This window comes from Carassius auratus, chromosome 5 (genome assembly GCF_003368295.1).
Source record: "Carassius auratus strain Wakin chromosome 5, ASM336829v1, whole genome shotgun sequence".
Taxonomy (NCBI): domain Eukaryota; kingdom Metazoa; phylum Chordata; class Actinopteri; order Cypriniformes; family Cyprinidae; genus Carassius; species Carassius auratus.
Window position 1 is genome coordinate 3,972,045 of NC_039247.1, and position 20,215 is coordinate 3,992,259.

The 20,215-nt window shown below is 35.7% G+C and overlaps 1 protein-coding gene across 2 annotated transcripts in view; it reads left to right on the top strand.

Moving 5' to 3' along the window:
- The first annotated feature begins 2,960 nt into the window (after positions 1-2,960).
- Positions 2,961-20,215, top strand: part of kremen1 (kringle containing transmembrane protein 1) — a 59,792-nt gene continuing 42,537 nt past the window's right edge. The window contains exon 1 of one of the 2 annotated variants that reach the window (XM_026244808.1): positions 2,961-3,248. In XM_026244808.1, coding sequence (XP_026100593.1) covers positions 3,173-3,248 — 76 coding nt within the window. In that variant the 5' untranslated portion in view covers positions 2,961-3,172. The remainder of the gene's footprint in view (positions 3,249-20,215) is intronic. The other variant, XM_026244801.1, reaches the window with a different exon arrangement.

Here is a 20,215-nt window from a genome sequence, read left to right on the forward strand (position 1 = left end):
AAACACAAACCATTCCTCTGGGTGACATTGTGCTTTAATTATAGAGCTCAAAGCAAACACAGGGAGATGGATGAGTGTGTGTGTGCAGGGTGTGTGTTTGTGCGCATGGCGTGTGTGTGGTGTTTTTTTTTTCTTCTTCTCCAGGTTAAGAATGGTTAAGAACGCCACTTTCATCTTTCCTTTGAGAATGCAAAGGCTTGAAAACCCCAAGGGTAAAGAATGCATAACTATGTATATATATATATATATATTTGTTGCTGGAGGGAGAAGACACAGCTTCAGATAAACTTAGGGACAAGAGATAGAATTTCTATATGTGTAAGTGATCAACTATCAAGCATATTTGCCCCCAATTCTCATTTTAATACAGAAATGTGTGATATATGTTTGTTCTTCTGTCTACCTGTCTATCCGTCCGTCTATCAGATCTGCTCTCAGTAGTGGCTCAGAAGCATAACAGGAGGCAGGCATGATGGTTGCTGTAGATGGGTGTATGCGTGAATTTTGGTTAATAAATCAAATTAAAATAATCTCTGTGAGGTGAGAATAATTGCACTGACAGTGATAAAAAGATTAGATGCGGAATAAAAGAGAGACACAGCCTCATTAATGATACCTTGGCTCGGATTCTCAGTTTTAATATCCAACCCTAACACTCGGAGTCCTTCAAATCTGTATAGATCTTGGGAAATGTGTTAACCATACAAACTCTAAAGAGGCAAGCATAACGATAAAATCCTGGACTTTCCAGTGAACCAATAACCTGCTTTTAACATGTTCTGACAAGTTGGAAAGATTGCATTAGATCCTTAAATCTCAGGGCTTTTGAGATGACAAATTAAGACAAAACTATAACATATGTTAAATAACTACTCAAATAAATGTTCAATATTATAACCAATATCAGCCCTGATACTTAAATAAATAATTCCTTCTACTATGAATCAATGTATCATGTATCTTACAGTATTGCACTGGATTTTAATATGTCTTATATTTGATCTCTAGAAGTTATATTTAGCTATATTTATATATGTTGTAAATGTGTGAGCATGTGTGTGCATGTGCACGTGTGTGTATGCATACATACAGTAGTTCACATTTACAACTTTCAATTACAAATTAATGACTATTTATAACATATACAAAACAAGCATATCATATAATTATTATAGTTTTAGAATATAAATATATAAAATGTATTAAATATAAAATACTATTTAATAGTGTATCCATATACTGATTTAAGTCAAATAACTGTAAACCCTTAAAGTCATACGAAAATAAAAAATAAAATGGATAAATTTCAATTTTCAATTATCTGACATGTATGTTTACTATTATAAGGAAAGGGAGTGTGTCCTCTCTCTCGCAAATGCTTATAATTATCACATACTTACAAACATCAGACAAAGGCTGAAGACACTGACACATCTAACTATCTGGAATACACCTGAGTAACTTGTTTGGGCTCGACAATCGAATTTTGATGTAGTCACATGGTCTTTTAAGTAAGAGCATTGACTTTGCTGATGCATGAGAAAAATCTAATCATGTTGGTTTGGATTTTTTTTGGGGGGGGTTGTAAGTTTACTGGATCAAGCCGTACATATCATCTGTAGACAAATTAGGACACCTTCAAGCCAGCTCTGTGTTATAGTGTTCCGACCATCCTGCTGATGATTCACTGCCTTATGGTCACTTTCATACCCAACCAAATCATTTCAAGCTTAAAAAAAAGGCAGCCGGCAGCGAGTGTTATTTTTACCAAGCCGTTTGGGGTTTTGGGTGAGTTCGTTTTAATTTCAGCGGTGGATGAAGTCACTGAAGAAGCCTGTTATGGCTGCTGTCCCCTGCATGCTCTGCACTGGAGACTGAGGTAATGGATCCTCCATTCGTGTGTTCTCCCACTAGAGAGAGACATTCTGCACAACTGATGGGCTGGAATGTATGACATTGAAATGAGGCTTCTGTTCCAGTGAACAGTGTCATTATTTACCACAGAAGTCTGTCAGGCTTGAAATGTACATTTAAGTTATATTCAGCCCGTTTATGTCAACACAGAAAGAGGGCAAATATTAACTCAGAATAATTGACATGATCATAAAACTACCTTATGAATCTATGGTATGAAAAAGTCCTTATTTTATTTGAGTCTTTTTTTTTCATGCATTTATTAACTGATTGGTTGATTCAAATAGTATTTGCATGTACTGTAAATTATTTTAAACTAACTCTAACAGTTTTGGGTATGTTACTTAAAAAAAGTGTATCAGTGTATTTAGATTACTGTACTAATTACTCTGTTATTACATACTGGTAATAAGAAATGTATAGCCTATATGCACTGTAAGTCGCTTTGGATAAAAGCGCCTGCTAGATATAGTACATAAATGCAAATGTAATTTACACTCTCTAAAAAGTATTGCATTTCTTAGTACACTTTCTAGCACAGTGAACAATACAAGGAAAGACATGAAACTGTAAAAAAAATATGTAAATTGCATAAATAATTCTTGAAACTGACCAAAGTATATTAAAGGGAGAAGGTTACATTAAAAAATAAATTTTAACATTAGATGTTACATTTTGATGTATATCTGGCTTAAACAGTTGCACAAGCAATATTTATCATAGTAAATAATAAATATTTAGTTATTTTTTTCATGTACTCGATTTATTTCATTAAAAAGCTATCTATCTATCTATCTATCTATCTATCTATCTATCTGTCTATCTGTCTATCTGTCTATCTGTCTATCTGTCTATCTATCTATCAGTGATTTAAAAGTCTTCAGGGATTGTTTTCTTAACTCTCCGTGTTGTCTCTCTCACATCTATCGGATTTCTGGCCAGCCCGCTGCGCGCAACAGGTACTGTATATACCCCCATGCATGGGGCAGGTTGAATCTATTGCCCCGATTTCCTGTCACATGATTTGAAATAGGATCCCTAGTTTTTCTGCTATCTGTCTTGTGTGTGAGTGTCTGGGGGCAGCGCTGATTTGCCTAGAAGTTCAGACGCTCTTAACGCGGACGCGCAGCGAGATTTCATGACATTCAGCTGCTCACTGCATCAGCTCGACTGACCTGACTGGACTCGAAACACTTCACCTGCGAGGAGAGAGGAAGAGAAGGTGTTCCGATCTCTTACAGCCTGCTACAGAAGAGCGATGGATTCGTGGAGAATCGCAGCCTTGCTCGTTGCCGCCTGCCTCAGCGCGTCCGCTTCAGACCAGCTCGAATCGGGTTAGTTCTCAACTCTCACGAACTGTAACTTTGTACATTCTGGTGCTTGTAGGTCTTTTATGAGATGTTTCTTACACTAGTGCATTGCGTTGCGCCCGCATTGTCCCGACTCCAGTCTCGAGCTGTGCAGCGCGTTCTGTCACTTTTCTTGCCTTGTCTTGCTTCGGGCTCAGCTTTATGAATCACACAATGCATTTAACGCTAAATAATTACCCAAACTCTCTTTGATCTCTCGACGAAGCTTAGCTTCGATTAGAGCCTCTTTGAAGTCTTAAACATCCGTATGTTTTAGATGTATCATTTATCCGAGAATAAAGAATCTTCAAGTGGATTTTACTATAAAGTGTGATGGTGAGAGTATTTAATATTATGTTTATTGTAATTATGCATGAAGATGACCTTTTTGGACAGTTGGATAAATATGGCTTGCTAACAGAAATGTTAGATAGATACTGTTAATATTATGTTTATAATACTATAATATACTTCATAATTTACTGTGTTTGCATGCTTTAATTTATTTTCAGTTGTCAGGACAGGTATGAAATCCTTTACAAAAATGTACCATGGTAACCGTAGTCTTTTTGTCAAACAGTTTAATCGGCTTGTTTTGTATAGGCAAGTTATGTTCTTTTCATATGATTTCACAGTAGCTGAAAGCTCACCAACAGATTATTTGCACTTAGAAACCACAAATCTCACTTCCAATATACCTCTCTCTGAGGTGAACTTGAGACTTTTAATTGTATCATAAATCCATCTTCAGCATCAGACAAACATCAGGAGTTAGGTACGATGAACTGCATATTGTCTATATGCAATACCCAAAAGAAATGTTTATTTAGATGTTTAGAAATCACCACATAAAGCAAACTTTTTGCCAGATAAAAAGGGTTGTGGATGGAATTGTGACATCAAACAAGTTCATTTTAGGGAAATTTTCTGTCTAATAGAATGAGGACAATCTGATGTAGATTATAATTATTAGGGGTTATCAAACTATCATCAACCTATTATCAGTCTCTTTCTTCTGTTATTGTAATAAGTGTGAAGATAATCACTTGCTAACTTGTATTAGCAAGTCAAAAGTTCATCAAACTTTTTGTCCAAAATCTTAAATACTGAAACACGCTGTGCTAATATTAACATGAAGGTTTATATGAGTTTGGTAACATGGTTAAAAAGTATTATGTTTTGCTAGATTTCAGGTAGATAAAAGTAACTGTAATTGAAAAATCACCCTGTAATCAGTGAAGCTGACTTGACTGAAATGCGCAAGCCGCTTGCGTTCATTACAATGGAGGTGCTTTGGGTCGTTGCATCGCTTCACTACCAGCATAAGCTGTAATTTGTGTTGTGTTTCATGTCTCAGAAGCAAATCCCCTACGCTCTCTTTTAATATATATATTTTTAATTATAGCCTTTCTTTATTCAAATGACAGGTTAGGCTATCTGGCCGATGCGTAAGCACTGCCAACTATAGTATACCTATGCATTAGCAATGTATTTAAAGCTGTTTTCTAGAACATATTCATAATAATTGCTCAGGCTTTGTGGAGACTTATTCCTCTTTACAGGTTTTTTTTTTTTTTACCATTTTGTGACATGGTGACTAATTATGACAAGTTTATACTAATTAGTGCTGTAATAATTAATAAGGCATGTAGTAACATGTCCATCCAGCCAGAAGTTTGAATGTGTTGCTGTAAAACATAATTTAGTGAAATGACTTGATGGCTCATTGCATGTTACTTGCGTTTCCATATAAAATATAGAGAAAACCATTCAACAACAATGAGTCAGAGAAACAATTTGCACTCAATTTGTGAATATGATTATTTGATTGCATGAATTATAAGGTCCATGTATTTTTGTACTTGCTCTGTTGAGGTGTTTTAGAGACTCATAAGAAATAGTCGGCTTATTTGTTAGGCCCTTCAGTTCTTCTTTTCTACAAATCAGTTATTGATATTTGATGAGTGAAAAGGCATTCGGTTGCTCATGTCTATGTGTGATAAAACATGCAGATTAAAGCTTGTGAAGGATGAATTACTTTACAGCTTAAATAAAGGTGTGAGGCATTTGAAGGATGGCACAGTGTCTGTGGGTTTTCATTAATAGAGAGAAATGCATTGCTGTCCTCAGAAAACCCTCAATTTGTTGTTTTTTCTTTGTATTGCATGAATTTAAATGATCAGCTCCTTTGCTTTTAAAGGAAGTAAAACCAAAAATCTACATTTTCTGAACATTTAATCATCCTCAGGTCATCCAAGATGTACAGTAAATGAGTTTGTTCTTCATTGGAACAGGTTTTGAGAAATATATATATTAGTGCTGGGCAACAATTTTTTTTTTAAAATTGCGATTAATCACATGATTGTCTGCGATTAATATGCACAAAATTAATAATGGATTCAAAAGTAGTGTATTACGCACATTTGGTTTGCAAACACTTTAAACAAATAAGGTGTTTTTTTATATAGAAGCAGTTAAAATATTTATTATAAAGCTTAACTTATAAAATGAATGTAATTAAATTAAATATAAAACAAGCTATATGTCAATGCTAGGACATTAATATTTTCATAGAAAATATTTTATACTTTGTTATAGAAAAACAAGTTACTGTTTGCTCAGAGTCCAGAGCCTCGATCATAACATTATAACAGACACCTTCCTATTAGAGACCTGCATGATCACGGCACCCATCAGAGCAGAGTGCGGTGCGGGACAACACTTGATGTGCGGGTAGAGACTCGCGTGTGTGGGATGCGGGAGAATAATTGGGTGTGGTCACACTAGGCAATCTTAACCCCCAAAGCCTGGTTCGTGTGATCGCTTTGTTTAGCAGTCCCTGGCTCGGTTGGAAGAGTTGGGCAAGAGCGCGGTTCAATTATATACATATAATTGATATATATATATATATATATATATATATATATATATATATATATATATATATATATATATATATACTGTTGGAGGGCCGTGTGTTACCGCATCCCATATGACTCAAAATAATAAACCACAAAGTTAACAAAACAATGCACTCCACTGTGTTGAGCGAGAGCGCTTCTCTGCTATCTCTACGTGCTAACGGAAACTCCCTATTTCGCATTTATGAATGATTATGAGCTCGTTGCATTATTTTCTGTTAAAAATAACAGTGGACAGTGGTTTATGAATCCTGATGCTTAGCCTAAATAATTTGATCGGGAGCATCCCCTCCTGTGACCCATGATTTGTCTGTATGTGTATTCAGAGCCAGTGAGCAACAGACTTTCATAATAATAAAAAATAATAATAACGCATTACCTTGCCCAGCCCTTATATATATATATATAACTTGCTCACCAATGGTTCTTCTGCAGTGAATGGGTGCCAAGAATGAGAATCCAAACAGCTGATAAAAACATCACAATAATCCATGCAACTCCAGTCAATCAGTTAAAAGTGAAAAGCTGTGAGAAAGCAATATCATGGACAGAGGAGTCGTACTTTAGAAGGAAGCAAGGGTTTGAAGTTAAAAATGTCATGATGCATTTATTTATTACAAACATGCAACTTTTCGCTTCACAAGACATTAATTGATAGACTGGAGTGGTGTGGATTACTTGTGACTCTCATTTCGACGGCACCCATTCACTAGAGGATCCATTAGCGAGCAACTGATGTAATGCTGAATTTCTCAAAAAATTTCTGATGAAGAAACAACTCATCTACATCATGGATAGCCTGAGAGTGAGTACATTTTCAGCCACTTTTCATTTTTGGGTGGACTATTCCTTTACATATCTAAGAGATACGAGCAGTTTGTACCAGCACTTTGACCAGGCCAAAGACCAATTTATCCTGAGATAAAACAAATTATTAAATGAATAGAGAATTGTCCAGGGACCAGACAGGAGCTTGCCTCATGTAAAGTGGATTTGGGTTTAGATGATAGATGTTGTTGACTGGAATTAAGTAGTTCCCAGAGCTAGAAAGGGTTTATGATGTCATTCTCGTTTCTGTTGAAAATTTGAAGACAGATGCATTGGTAACTGCCTCCCCCTTAAACTTTGACGTGGCCATACTTGTTTTGCTGTGTTTTTCAATGAAAGCAAAATGTGCTGATTTTTAAAATGAATGGAATGGTCATGGCTGAAGCACAAACTGAAGACTTCAAAGTGTCAGCAATTTTGCTTAAGTTATTAAATCCATGTCATGCCTTGTCGGTCGTGATACTTTCATCTTTCGTCTCATTTCAAAAGACAAAGCAAGCACCATGTGGCTAATCGGTCCCGACCAATTGTGAGAAATGAATATGGAGTTATCTGAAATGAGATCTGTGATCACAATCAGCAGCGTTTAAAGTTAGTTTTGCTCTTGATCATGTGATCAACTGAATCAGCACTTCATCTACTGACAATAAGCTAACTTAAATGTAATTTATTCTTGCAACATAGCTGAAAAGGGAACTCCAGAACGCAACCACTCTACTCTACTGTAGCCTACTGTAGAAGGCATCAAAATACTGCCTGATATTTCATCCGAACGGTCATCTGTTACAGGAAATCACGATCAGTCGACTACATCACTGTCAGTCAATTAAAGCATGATAAAACCACACGATGCTGAAAGTGTTAAAGGAGGATTTGCTGCCATATTGCTTTAGTGTCTGTTTGACAGATTCTTTATCGGTTCTGGATCATCTCTCTCCTGCTGTTCCACTCCTTGCCATTGCTGGCTAGCTCTCTCCTCCATTTTTATTCTCTCTCGATCTTGTCTATTCCTCTTGTCTTCCTCCTCTTTTTCTTGCCAGAGCTGTTTGGAGTGCGTTTGCTTTGTTTTTTGTCTTCACCCAAAGCCACTCTGACAGTGAAGTATGGCTTGGGAGGAAAACAGTAGCCAGGTGGTCGGAAATGTGGGCAGAGCAAAAACTTTTGTACTTTTTCTCTGTCCCTTTAACCACTTCCTTTTCTTTTCTTTTTTTGTGTACTTGTTTTTATAATACTGCTGCATTGACCTTTTGGAGTTCGTGGCTATTATTTCAAGACCGTAAATGTATGATTTCTTTTTTTTTTTTAGGGATTAAAGTTTTGTCCTTGCTTTTGTTTGTTCTTGTTCATCCACATAAAATGCTGTCAAAATATTTGAAGCCTTGACTAGTTATTCCTGTGAAACGTGCTTGTCGTGGCATGTTTACCTTAATGTATATGTGTGTAATGTGCGCATGTGTTTGTGTGAAAATGTTTCAAACTGTATGTCTTGTACATCAGCTAGTAGTTCATTCAATATCTACGGCAGTAGCTTTTGTTTTACTGCAGAGGTTGTATCAGCTGAGACTTTGAAATAAATGTCAAGTCTAAATAGGATTAAAACAAGATATGTTTACTTAAGAAGCAAAATTGCATGAGTAATTTGCTAAGAAAAAAAAATATATTAACTTATAACTTTGCTTAAAATAAGATACTCTGAAATAAAATAATAAATAAATAAATGCAATTTATTAGCTCACTCACACATTAATATCTCACTCACTCTAAATTTAAATTTAAAGATTTTTTTTTTTTTTATGTAAATTTAGCTTTTCCATCACTGGAATAAATGACATTTAAAAATGTCAAAAAAAAAAACAGAAAACTTTTTTTGTAATAATTGTAATAATATTTTACAATATTGCTGTTTTTACTCTAACTTTTTTATCCCATAAATGCAATTAAATGGTGAGCATATGACATTTTTTTCTTTCCTTTTTTTTTTACATTTATTTATTTATTTATTTTTTATGAGACATTTAGTTACAAAAACATAAAATGCATATTTATAATATTAATAAAGTGAAAGTGATTTTGAATCAATACATGGTCCCTCATAATGCCTAACCACAGACCATGTGTCCACTCACTCTTTCTGTGTATCTGTGGTGTAGAGGTGGTTAGCTGAGAGTGCTTATTCTAATTTAGCAACAGAAATGCCCACATCAGAGACTGTCGTTTCAGAGGGCACTGGCATTCCTTTGGTCCCTACATTTCCCAGAAATCCTTCCACCCATTTCCTGCCAGCATATCCTCACATTTACACACAACAGGCTGTAATTACCCACCCAGCTGATCCGATCCAGAACCAACCACCGAGAAACATGGAACACAAAGATGCCTCTGTAACCAAAAGTGACACAGTATACAGGCCGCGCTTCTTCTCTGGACAGAGACAGCCTGTGGTCGCTTCTGTCAATCCTGTTTCTGACTCTGTTTCTATGGGAAACTAAGCAGAAAATAAGCCGACAACACGTCATGTGTTAATGACAATACCTGAATGCCAAGTTCGGCTGGGATGTTAGGTGCCAAAAGAGGCTAAATGAACTGAAACATTTCTCATCCAGTTCTACCAAGACCAAATTATTATCTGAGCTTTGCTGCCCACTAGGAACAGGCAATCATTTTTCAGCCTAAAAAACTCACTGACCTTGAATATATATACATATATATTCAAGGTCAGTGAGTTTTTTAAAAAGAAATTAATACTTTTATTCAGCACGGATGTATTAAATTGATCAAAAGTGACTGTAAAGACATTTTTCATATGAAAAATGCACATGACATTCTGTGAATGGTTGAGTGAAGTCATTGAACCGTTCTGAATTGATTCACTGAAATATTTGATTGATTGATTCGATTTTCAAATAAATCCAATTTAATTAGAGACATTCTCAATACTTGCAATCCTTATAATTTTTTTACGTATTATAGTTTAATGTATACTGGATTGCGTAGAAAAAAGATTGCTAATGATATGTGGGTGTATACGGGAGATTTATGATGGTCATCTGCGTCCCTCTCTCTTTTGTTTGATGTTACACCATGGGTCAAAGGTCAAGCATTAGCTGACCTGTGGATAGTTAGGAGCTTCTGTTCTGTACCTGATGCCTGCTCAGACCTGCTCAAACCAGTTCACCTACTAGCTAATGTGGCATCTGCTAATCATTCCCTTTGAAGGCTATTAAAATGTGTTTTATCTTAGGCTACAATTTAACATGCTGTCTATAGACAGTGAACACAAGCCTGCTGATTGGGATGTATTTAATTCTTTCTCTAATCTTAATGTGTTTGCTGCCCATTTAATTAGTTAGAAATATCATAATGCCCTAATCACATTTATCTTTTGCATTTAGGGCAAAGGGCAAAACAGGTCTCAAACCTCCTTTTTTTTTTTTCATTGCACACTGCACAGGAATTTTTGTGTTTTGCTAAAGCTATATCTGACACTGTTATTTTCTCAGAAGTACTCAAGGGTCAGTGAGAGGCGAGAGAGAGATTGAGATCTGCTTAACCACCATCATGGTGTCCAACATGCTGAGATATGTCAGATGCCTAGTTTATAAAAATATCCATATTTATAAACATGAATTTGGAATGTGCTTGTATAAAGCTGGCAAGAGAAAGAATACCTCAGCCGCCTCCCATGCTGCTGTTTTCTGTCTGCGGCCATTTATTTTGGCTCAGGATGTAACAGCCCATGCCATCCACTCACGACTTCCTGTTGACCTTAGATTGGCGCCCTGTGGAGTCTGTACAGGTCAAAAGGTCAGCTATATCTATCTGCTGTCATGTAGGGAAGGGTCAAGATAATCAACTAGTGGTTACAGTAGTCCTTGAATTAGGTTGATTGGTGATCTTTTTCTTCTTTTAAGATTTAGCATGTTTAATCAGTAGGTGATGAATGTAAAAATTCTCAAAAACTTTTAACATGCTGATGTCATTTGAAAATGTTCTCCAAAATTGCTATACACTTTACATATATAGTATCACTACATCATGATACAAATCCAAAAAATAATCCAGATTATGATTAAATCAAGTCAACTTTATTTATATAGCACTTTTTACAATACTGCTTGTGTCAAAGCGGTTTTACAGTGTCAAACAGGAAAATAGTTTGTCAATAATGCAAGAGGACATTAACAAAGATACGTTTTTTCCAGCTAAAGTCAGTTCATTGATGATTCAGTGATGTCATCTGGCTCTCTTCCAATAGTGCAATCAGTCAGTCAAGCGACCCCAAATAAGCAAGCCAAAGGCGACAGTGGTAAGGAACCAAATCTCCACAGGTGACAGAAATGGAAGAAGAAAAAAAAACCTTGGGAGAAACCAGAGAGAAGTAAGAGAAGTAAATAAGAGAAGATATAATCTGTGATTAATAAAGGTCCTCAATGCATACGTTTACTATTGATGAAGTTACATTAGTGCATTGAGAAACATGGGATATATGTTTTCGAATTGCAGATATGATTAATTTCTTTGAGATGTGTCATGTTCTTGGGAGAGTTTGGAAGGCTTATGTATAATCCACATTATCACTCATCACCTGTCCAGAATCCAGCTGTCAGGGTGTGGATACTCCGTGCCTGCAGTGTGATAAAACTGAGTGGCAAAGTGAGTAACTCCTGTCCGACTTTGAATGGGCTGATAAAACCTGACAGGAATGATAGCTGTGTGAAGAGCGGGAGTAAGAAAGAAAGCGATATCGGGAGAGCGACGCCTCGGTTAGGTTTGTCATATCAGCCCTGTCTAATTCAAAGGAGCAGTGGAAGACAGTGGAACATTAAGCTGTCAGGCAGTTGTACCCGTGTCTGTGGATGTGTGCCTGTGTATTCATTTTCACAAAACTTATATAGTATCACACAGTGTAGTTATTTTTGATGGGAATTCTGTATTTCTAATTCTGACATTTGCAAATGCCTGGAAACAGAGCTTGTCATGTTCAGTACGAATTTTTCTCACACTCTTAAACTAAGAGTGAAAAAAGTCTTATGCACTCAATGATGAATTCATTTTAAAGAAGCAAACAATATTTTTCAGCCATTTGCATAGGGTGTGCCTGGCGAGCGCTTTAAGAAAATGTGAAAAAAGCAAATGAAATTGTTTGAGATAATGACCGTTTTCCAAACAACTATTGGTTTTCAGAGCTACATTACAATTCATACAGTATCTAGCACTGCAGCAGTGCTTAGGACAAAAAGTTGAACAGCTAAAACAAACAATAGAGCCACCAGCATGCAAACGCATCTGTCTGGATGCTCGAGGCCGTGAGTGTAGTTATCTACACTGCTGATCCAAGCAAATGCTCTTCTGAAAGCAACAGCGTTTTTGTAATGGGTTGCTCCAGTTCTCTCTAGGGGAGAATGAGATTAGGTGGCGCTTTGAAAGTGTTTGAGGGGCTTTTAATCTTTGTCTGGCCATGTAATAGAGCCGAGAACATTTAAAATGCGGTTGTACAAGATTTTATTCACTAGGGCTTCTTAAATGGCGGTAAAGTCAGCAGATGCTTGGCAAACGCACCTAAAGAGATGCTACCAATTGTAGTGAAAACTGCGCATTATCTGAAGGAAGTCCTCTAACATTCCCACATCTCTGAATGTCCTCTAACATTCCCACATCTCTGAACACCAAATCTGAGCCTTTTCAAACAAGCAAGCAAACATGTACTTATGTGGTGTTTTGTGCAGCTATGATTTCAAAAGCCATGACCAATATCATAATAGTAGGATATTGAACTGCCACAGAGAGGGACGTGACCTGTCCTGTGAACTCTGTTATGTGAACGCTGACTTTGGTTCTCAGCCACTGGCCAAAAGCTCTAAAGGAAGAAGAAAAGGGCAAAAAATAAAACCGTCAGACTGTCCTTCCCCGAATTCACTTGCTCGGGAGCCCAAAAAGACTTTTGCGGCGAAGAAGCAAATTGTCACCTTCCCTTTTCTTTTCGCGGGAAACTGTGACACGGAACAAACAGGAAGAGCATTGTGGAGGGTCAGATACTTGTGGTGGGGATGAAATAACTTTGCGTTTTGCAGTTCGAGCTAACTTGCAATTAAATGAGATTTAAGCTATTTTATTCATCTCGGAAACTTTCAAGCGTGTTTAATTTAGTCAAAGTCGTTTGACTTGAAAAGAATCCGTAACCTTTTGATTTAAAGGGATGGTTTACCCAGAAATAAACATTTTGTCATGATCTGTTCGCCCAAACCTGTATGATATTCTTTCTTCTGCGGAACACAAAAGAAAATATAAAAAAAAAATGTTTCAGTGTTTTTTTCCCCCCTCTCTCAATATAATGCAAAGGAATGAGGTCCACTTTTGTTTGGACGCCTCTGACTTTCATTATACTGACAAAAACAGTTAAAGGCTCAGATTATCTGATTTAGAATTCCACAGAAGAAAGAAAGTCCGAGATTTGGATGACTTACGAGCAAATTATGTTTGGATCACTTTATCCAGTATGTGTTAAACTATAGTAAGTTTGAAAATTAAAAGTGTTGAGAAAGTCAATTCTTCAGTCAGTCTTGTTGGTCTCTTTAATACTGTTTTTCTGTATTTGAAATCAGCAGGGTTCAATGGCTGGTTATCTTATCTCAATGCTGGCGTAGTCAATACACTTTTTTGTGTATTAAGGATGAATGAGGGCTATTCAACAGCGGACTCATAGAATTCTTCCTCAGGTCCAATTCGAGCAGGTCACTCTTAGTGCTATGTAACTGGATCTCCGAGTCCTCAATAGATCCATGAAACTGATCCCGTTCTCAGAAAGGACAACAGGGATGCCCTGGACTTTCTTTCTCACGCCTTCTGTCTCTCTTTCTCTCTCTCGCTATTCCATCTGTTCCTCGGCTCTTTAGTTTTTTCCTAGGATCTTTGAGGAGCTGAATTGGAGCAGGTTTTACTGTCTGCAGTGGGAGAAAGCAAGATATTGATGATTGTGTGTCTTGTGTGGCTGCTTTTGTTTTGTTTCAGATTGCGAAAGACTCATTTCATATGGTGTTTCTTTAGATGTTGAGAAAGCGACATGATATGGGGAATGATATCGATATCAGACCATCTATCAGACAGAAAAGAAAGACGAGGAAAAAATGGTAAAGTGAAGTGAAGAGTACTGACTTGTCTGCTAGAATATCCACATTTATGTTGTGTAAGGAAAGATAATGTTATATAGTGATTTAGAGCTATGGGTTCTCAAACATTTTTGACATAAATTAGTTATTTTAATTAATTAAATTATTATTTGATGAAACATCTTTCCAAATATAATTTAACACCTGTTCACTTGTGAGATATTCCTATTGTTATTTTTCTTGTTTTAATAAACATTTTATATGTATTTAAATAAAATAAAATAAAATTAAATAAAATTAAATAAAATTAAATAAAATTAAATTAAATTAAATTAAATTAAATTAAATTAAATTAAATTAAATTAAATTAAATTAAATTAAATTAAATTATTAATGCTGTTCAACCTGTGTTCTCATTCAACCCATCTGCTGTTTTTTCATGCTGATGTTTTATTTAGTTTTGTTATTTGATATATTTCAATTTCACAAACAAATGTGCAGCTTTTTGTTCTAAGAAACAGTAAAAGGACAACTTTTCATTTATAATTTGTTTAAATATCATTTACTTGAATCATGTGTATCACGAATCGCATCATGAGTTGAGTGAATCATTATATCCCTATTAGCGATTTATAATTTTCACCTGGCCGGATGGAAAACACAGAAAGAGGGACCTGAGCCAGTATCAATGTTTATAGACCAGAATATCATAGATGTTTGCGGGTTGAACTCTTTTGACTTTATCCTGTAAGTAACTCTGTAGCAATCTACCGGAACACCCTAGCAACCACCCAGCATTAAATCCATTAAAATCCACTCAGTCGCTTAGAACCCTGCAGCAACCTCATAGCAACACCCTAACAACCTTTAAATGAGTTTTACAGAGGCAAGTACCACTCACATTTTGTTTTAGAACATGCAATAAGCAAATTTTTGTTTATAATTTATTGTTTTGATCTTTAGCTTTTTGAATAAAAGCATCTGCTTAGTAGATGTAGCCTCATAATTGCTCTCGGAACAGCTCTTAGGGGCAGTCTCTTACTTTACAGCTTGCAGGGAACATCAGTCACAGATGGTGGATGTTTCTGCTCCACGCATGCATGAGCTGATTCTCTGCTGAGGGAAAAGCCGTGAGATTATTGGGCTTTTTTGGGCAATGCCTGTACCTGCCGTGTGCGGTAACCACTCATCTTTCTTTTTACAAAGTAAATCGGTCCCACACAACATTCAGTGTAATTAGATTTAATGAAAACACATGGCTGGGAGAGATTTTCAGACATGTTAGAAAATTAAAATGGAATAAAATCAAATTAAGTATTTCCCCTCCAAACTTCCCTGTTCCATGTTTAATTGGAGCTTCAGTGGAGCAAGTAAAATACTCTAATATAGGTTTGACATTGGCTTTAGGTTCATTGCATGCAGCGCTAATAAGGAAAAAATTAATGTGCACTTTTCATTTGGTTCATCCTTATAACATTTTCTACCTTTGTTCTGACATTATACTGTATAACATTTTCAGAAACAATTTGAAAATGTTGCATTAACTTAAACAACAGTTGCCAAAAATATTAAGGGATTAATATAAGAGTTATGTCAGGATGGTGAACTAGTTGTTTTCTAGATTTTTGCTTTGTGTTTTAAAGTGGATGAATTTGAGGACACAACTTTTCAGAGAATGTTTTAGCATAAGTGCTTTACCTTTCTAATAGTAACTGATGCTAAAGAATACACTGAGAATTGGCTCTAAGTTAAACCAGACTCCAATCTCATCCTGAAACCTTCTTTTATGTTGTGCTCCAAATTAAAGAAAGCATCCTTGGTGAATGTTTACTAAGAAGCCGTTCTGATTGGTGTCAGTTTTAAAAAATATGAACATTTTGTACATTCCTAATACTCATACACTAACATTACCTAACAATGGTATTATAGTGTTTTTTTTTACATGGTGAAATTTTGATGCAGTGGATTTATGTACTATGGTAAAAATGTTTTTTGTTTATTTTATTTAAGTACCCTGGAGTGAAATACTATGGTGAATCATATAAAAAATTATATTCAGTGCAGTTGTATATCAAAGTTGAATATAAGTCTATATGTAAAAAAGAGCTGTAGAAAGATAGACAGGTGTGGCCTGTTGCCTTTTGCCTGTAATTCATGAGACTTGACTCAAGCTCAAATTCTCTTGGACAAAAGTGTGGAGTCTTGGAAAGGAATGAAGTATATGTCTGTTTATATGCCTTTGATTGACTTAACCAATGATTATATGTACATGTTCTTTGAAGACAGTTGAATACAGTTAACACAGACATGGAAACGCTTAAAAATGCTTACTGCAGAATTTCTGTGTTTTGAATTGGGCTTGTTTGGCCTAAAGTAACATGAGACAGAAACTGTGCAGTGGTGAGGCCTATAATCACTCTTTCTCGGTATCAGAGGGTCTAACGTTGCACACACATGCTCTTCAATGTACCCGACACATGTCTGCCTGCCTTAAACCACATATAATTAACATTCTTGCCATACCAATAAACCTGAGCAAAAGCAGGGCGATCCAAAACAGGTGCGAGTTCGTGTGTACACATGTAATAATATACAACACAGGTCTTCGAGGTGTTACAAGCAAGTTGATCCGAACTTTGATCCAGCTTTGCTCTGTTCTGGCCAAACCCAAAGCCTGTGTGAGAGTCAGCCGGTGCAGCTTGGGTTTCTATAATTTAACTGCACTTCCATCAGAGTTGTGGTAATATAAGCATTTCTCATTTCTCAAAGTTAACCAATCCTGATTTGACAGAAACACTGTCCTAATTTGAATTATACATAAAACCATGAACTAGTAACCCAGTTTTCCATAGAAACATTTGGCTGTTGCAAGAGAACATCGGCTGATAATCTTTACATTTATTGAATCTCAGAGTTTAAGCAGAATCTATAGCTGATAGCACTGATTATTGATCGGCTCAGTTGTTTTCTCTATGCTAAGAGCTTAAACATATGTTTCACCCCGTTGTAAATCATGCTCTAAATGTTTTAAGGACCATCTGGGTGTTGTAATGCTGTGCAGAAGGGCAGAGTTAGAGAAGTAGCCTGTGCTTCACTCTTAAAGAAGTCATATCATGAAAAATCACATTGTCTTTAATCTTTTGAATATATGATGTCTATAAGCATGTAAAAATACAGAAAATTTAATGAATTATTTAATTGTCCACCCAGGCTCATTGGAAAAATTGACTGTACCTGTGACAAAATTTCTGCAAAATAATATTAAGTTGATTCATGCAGATTTCGTGACACGGTATAAGTGAAATCTCCAATGAGTTCACTTTTATCAAAAACAGATGAACATGGATCAGGCAATGTTTTATGATGTGTTATTATGGTTTTTGTACGTATCACAACAGTTTGGAAACACTGCAGGTAAATAGGGTAAAATAGGGTAAAAAAAAATAACTAATAGTTATCACCTTACTTGCCCAGTTGATTGATTAAATTGATTATTGCAAAAGATTTTTTTGTATTACAAGTTTTCAAAAATGTTATGTTTAAATATGCAAATGAGGCATTATTTAATGAAATATGTGCGAATTTGCATAAATGTCTAGTACAAAAATCTGAACAGTTTCAATATTATTATTTTTATTTTTTTGACATATTAGAATCAAATGTTTTTACTAGGGCTGTCAAATTATTAAAATTTTTAATCAAATTAATCAGAATTTTCAGTGGATTAATCATGATTAATCACTATTTGCAAATACACCTGAATCCTGACCATTTTTTTTTTCTGAAATGCGTACCAAAGGATAAATAACAGGACACAGATACATAATTTTCATGTATTGATTCATCAATATGTGGTTCTTTTTTTTCTGAATTTCAAAAGTTTAACATTTACTTAATCAAATCAATTCAGAAAATACTTTGAACAGCCAGGAAACAATATATTTTCAAAATTTTGGGGGAAATAAAATGTTGTATATAATCAAGGAAAATATATATGAACAAATCCTTCTGTAAAAACCTTCAAAACATAGACAGGAATAAAAATGTAAAGTGTGGTATGTGTAAGTGCTACTGAAGTGAAGATTTATGACTCAGTGTTGGAGAAAAAACTCATTTTTAAAAAACGGCTTTTAAAAATATGTATTGTAATTTAAATCTATTGACAAAAAACAATAAAGCGTTATAAAATAAATACTTAAGAGTGTCTTTTGGATGTTCCACTAGTTTGAAAAGGCACTTTATGAAAAACCAAAAAGCCCAAACATGAGTCTATGAACATGAGTCTATGAATTTTTTTTTTTTTTTAATCATGGCCTGTGTTTCACTGGACTCGTAGCTCAACTGTGCAGTGCTTTACCAGGTGAGCTTCCGAGCAAGTTTACTGCATCTGAAAAGACATTTATATGGAGCTAATTAAGTGATGTGCGTCAAAATGCTGAAAAGCTGACAAATCATGCATTATGGTCAAAGTGTTTTTAAAGTCATAACACGATATTATGGAAGGAACTGCATTAAAATAAACCTTTATTTAATTGATAATCTGCTCTTGTAATGATAAAGTATTTCATTCTTAAATGATTCAGTGTTTTTAAAGCATTAATGTGGTCGGACAGACTATTCATTGATTCACTCATAATGATGGTCACTTGCTGCCACCTTACACCTGTGGTGTAATGATGTAACTTTGATATAAATTAATGATTATATGACCCTTTTAAGCCTTACTGTAAGAAATCTAAATTCACTGCAGTAGAAAGTCTTGAATCCAAGTGAATAATTCTAGTAGTTTCCTTCTAGTTCCAGAATTGTCTCCTTGAACTCCACACAAAGGGGTTTCTTGGGTAATAGCGCTTAAAATAATCAAGGATCTGTGGGCGGATATCCGTTGAGAGGTCTTGATGTAAGAGAGAGGGTGCAAATGACACAAGCATTATGAGGTCCTGTGGGAACAATGAGCTCTAGTGTCCTCCCAGACAAATCCTGCAACATGACGGCAGTCTACAGCTTAAAACCGCTCTTTTTCTTTCACTCCTTCTATGAATGGATGGGGAGAACAAGAGGCAGAGACAGAAGATGATGCTGAAAAGGGAGGAATGCTGTGGGAAGAAGCTAATCCATGCATGCTTTTATTGCCACATTGTCTGTATCAGAGGTCTCTGTATGCTAGCTTTCATAGGAGTTGTTTTACTCAAGCATGCTTTTAAACAATAAGAATACACCCACATGCTGCCACTCGCTTTAGAGAGAGTGAACTGTTGTGTTTATTATCATGGCTTTGAAAATCCTGTTTATGTTGATGTGTGCAGATATTGAGCATAGGATACAAGGGAACTCAAAACCGGTGTCAGTTCAGGACGTTTGGACCGCAGCTATCTACAACCTTTGATAAAGCTGACAAGTTAGACAGCATATTTTAGCTCTCCAGCGTACATTAGTACAGTGTACATTAGTGCACGCTTACACAACCCACACATGTCTCAGATTCCCATTTTGTGTGTTTATATGCAGGCTCATTTGGCAGTTAGGGTTGCACTTCAAAGGCTGGCTTGAGCAGGTTTGGAAAGTGAACATGACCCCAGCGTGGGCGCTATCTCTTTGTTTTTCTGTTAATTTTACGAGTTTTGGCTTTGTGACCTCCTCCATAACAAAAGGAAATGTAAATGAAACCTGCATTTACCTCACAAGCTAAACTCAGTTTGTGGGAAAAATTGGGGCACTTGAGGAGAGAAGGACGACAATAAGCACATTCCTCCTTTTTCTTCCATTATCTGGCTTTTTATAGACTCTTTGTTTGTTTAGTTTCCTTCACATGTTCATCACCGTGTTTTTATTGCATGTTAATACTGTGGTATTCTTTGACATACCTTAGCAAAATGTTTAATGTTATTTTCGAAAGAAGTCTCTCATGCTCACCAAAGCTGCATTTATGTGATCAAAAATACAGTAAAAACAGTAATATTGTGATATGTTATTACAATTTAAAATAACTGATTTCTATTTTAATATATTTATTTCTGTGATAACTAAGGTGAATTTTCAGCAGCCATTCCTCCAGTCTTCAGTGGAGTCTTCCTGAATGCAGTCTTCAATTTTTTTG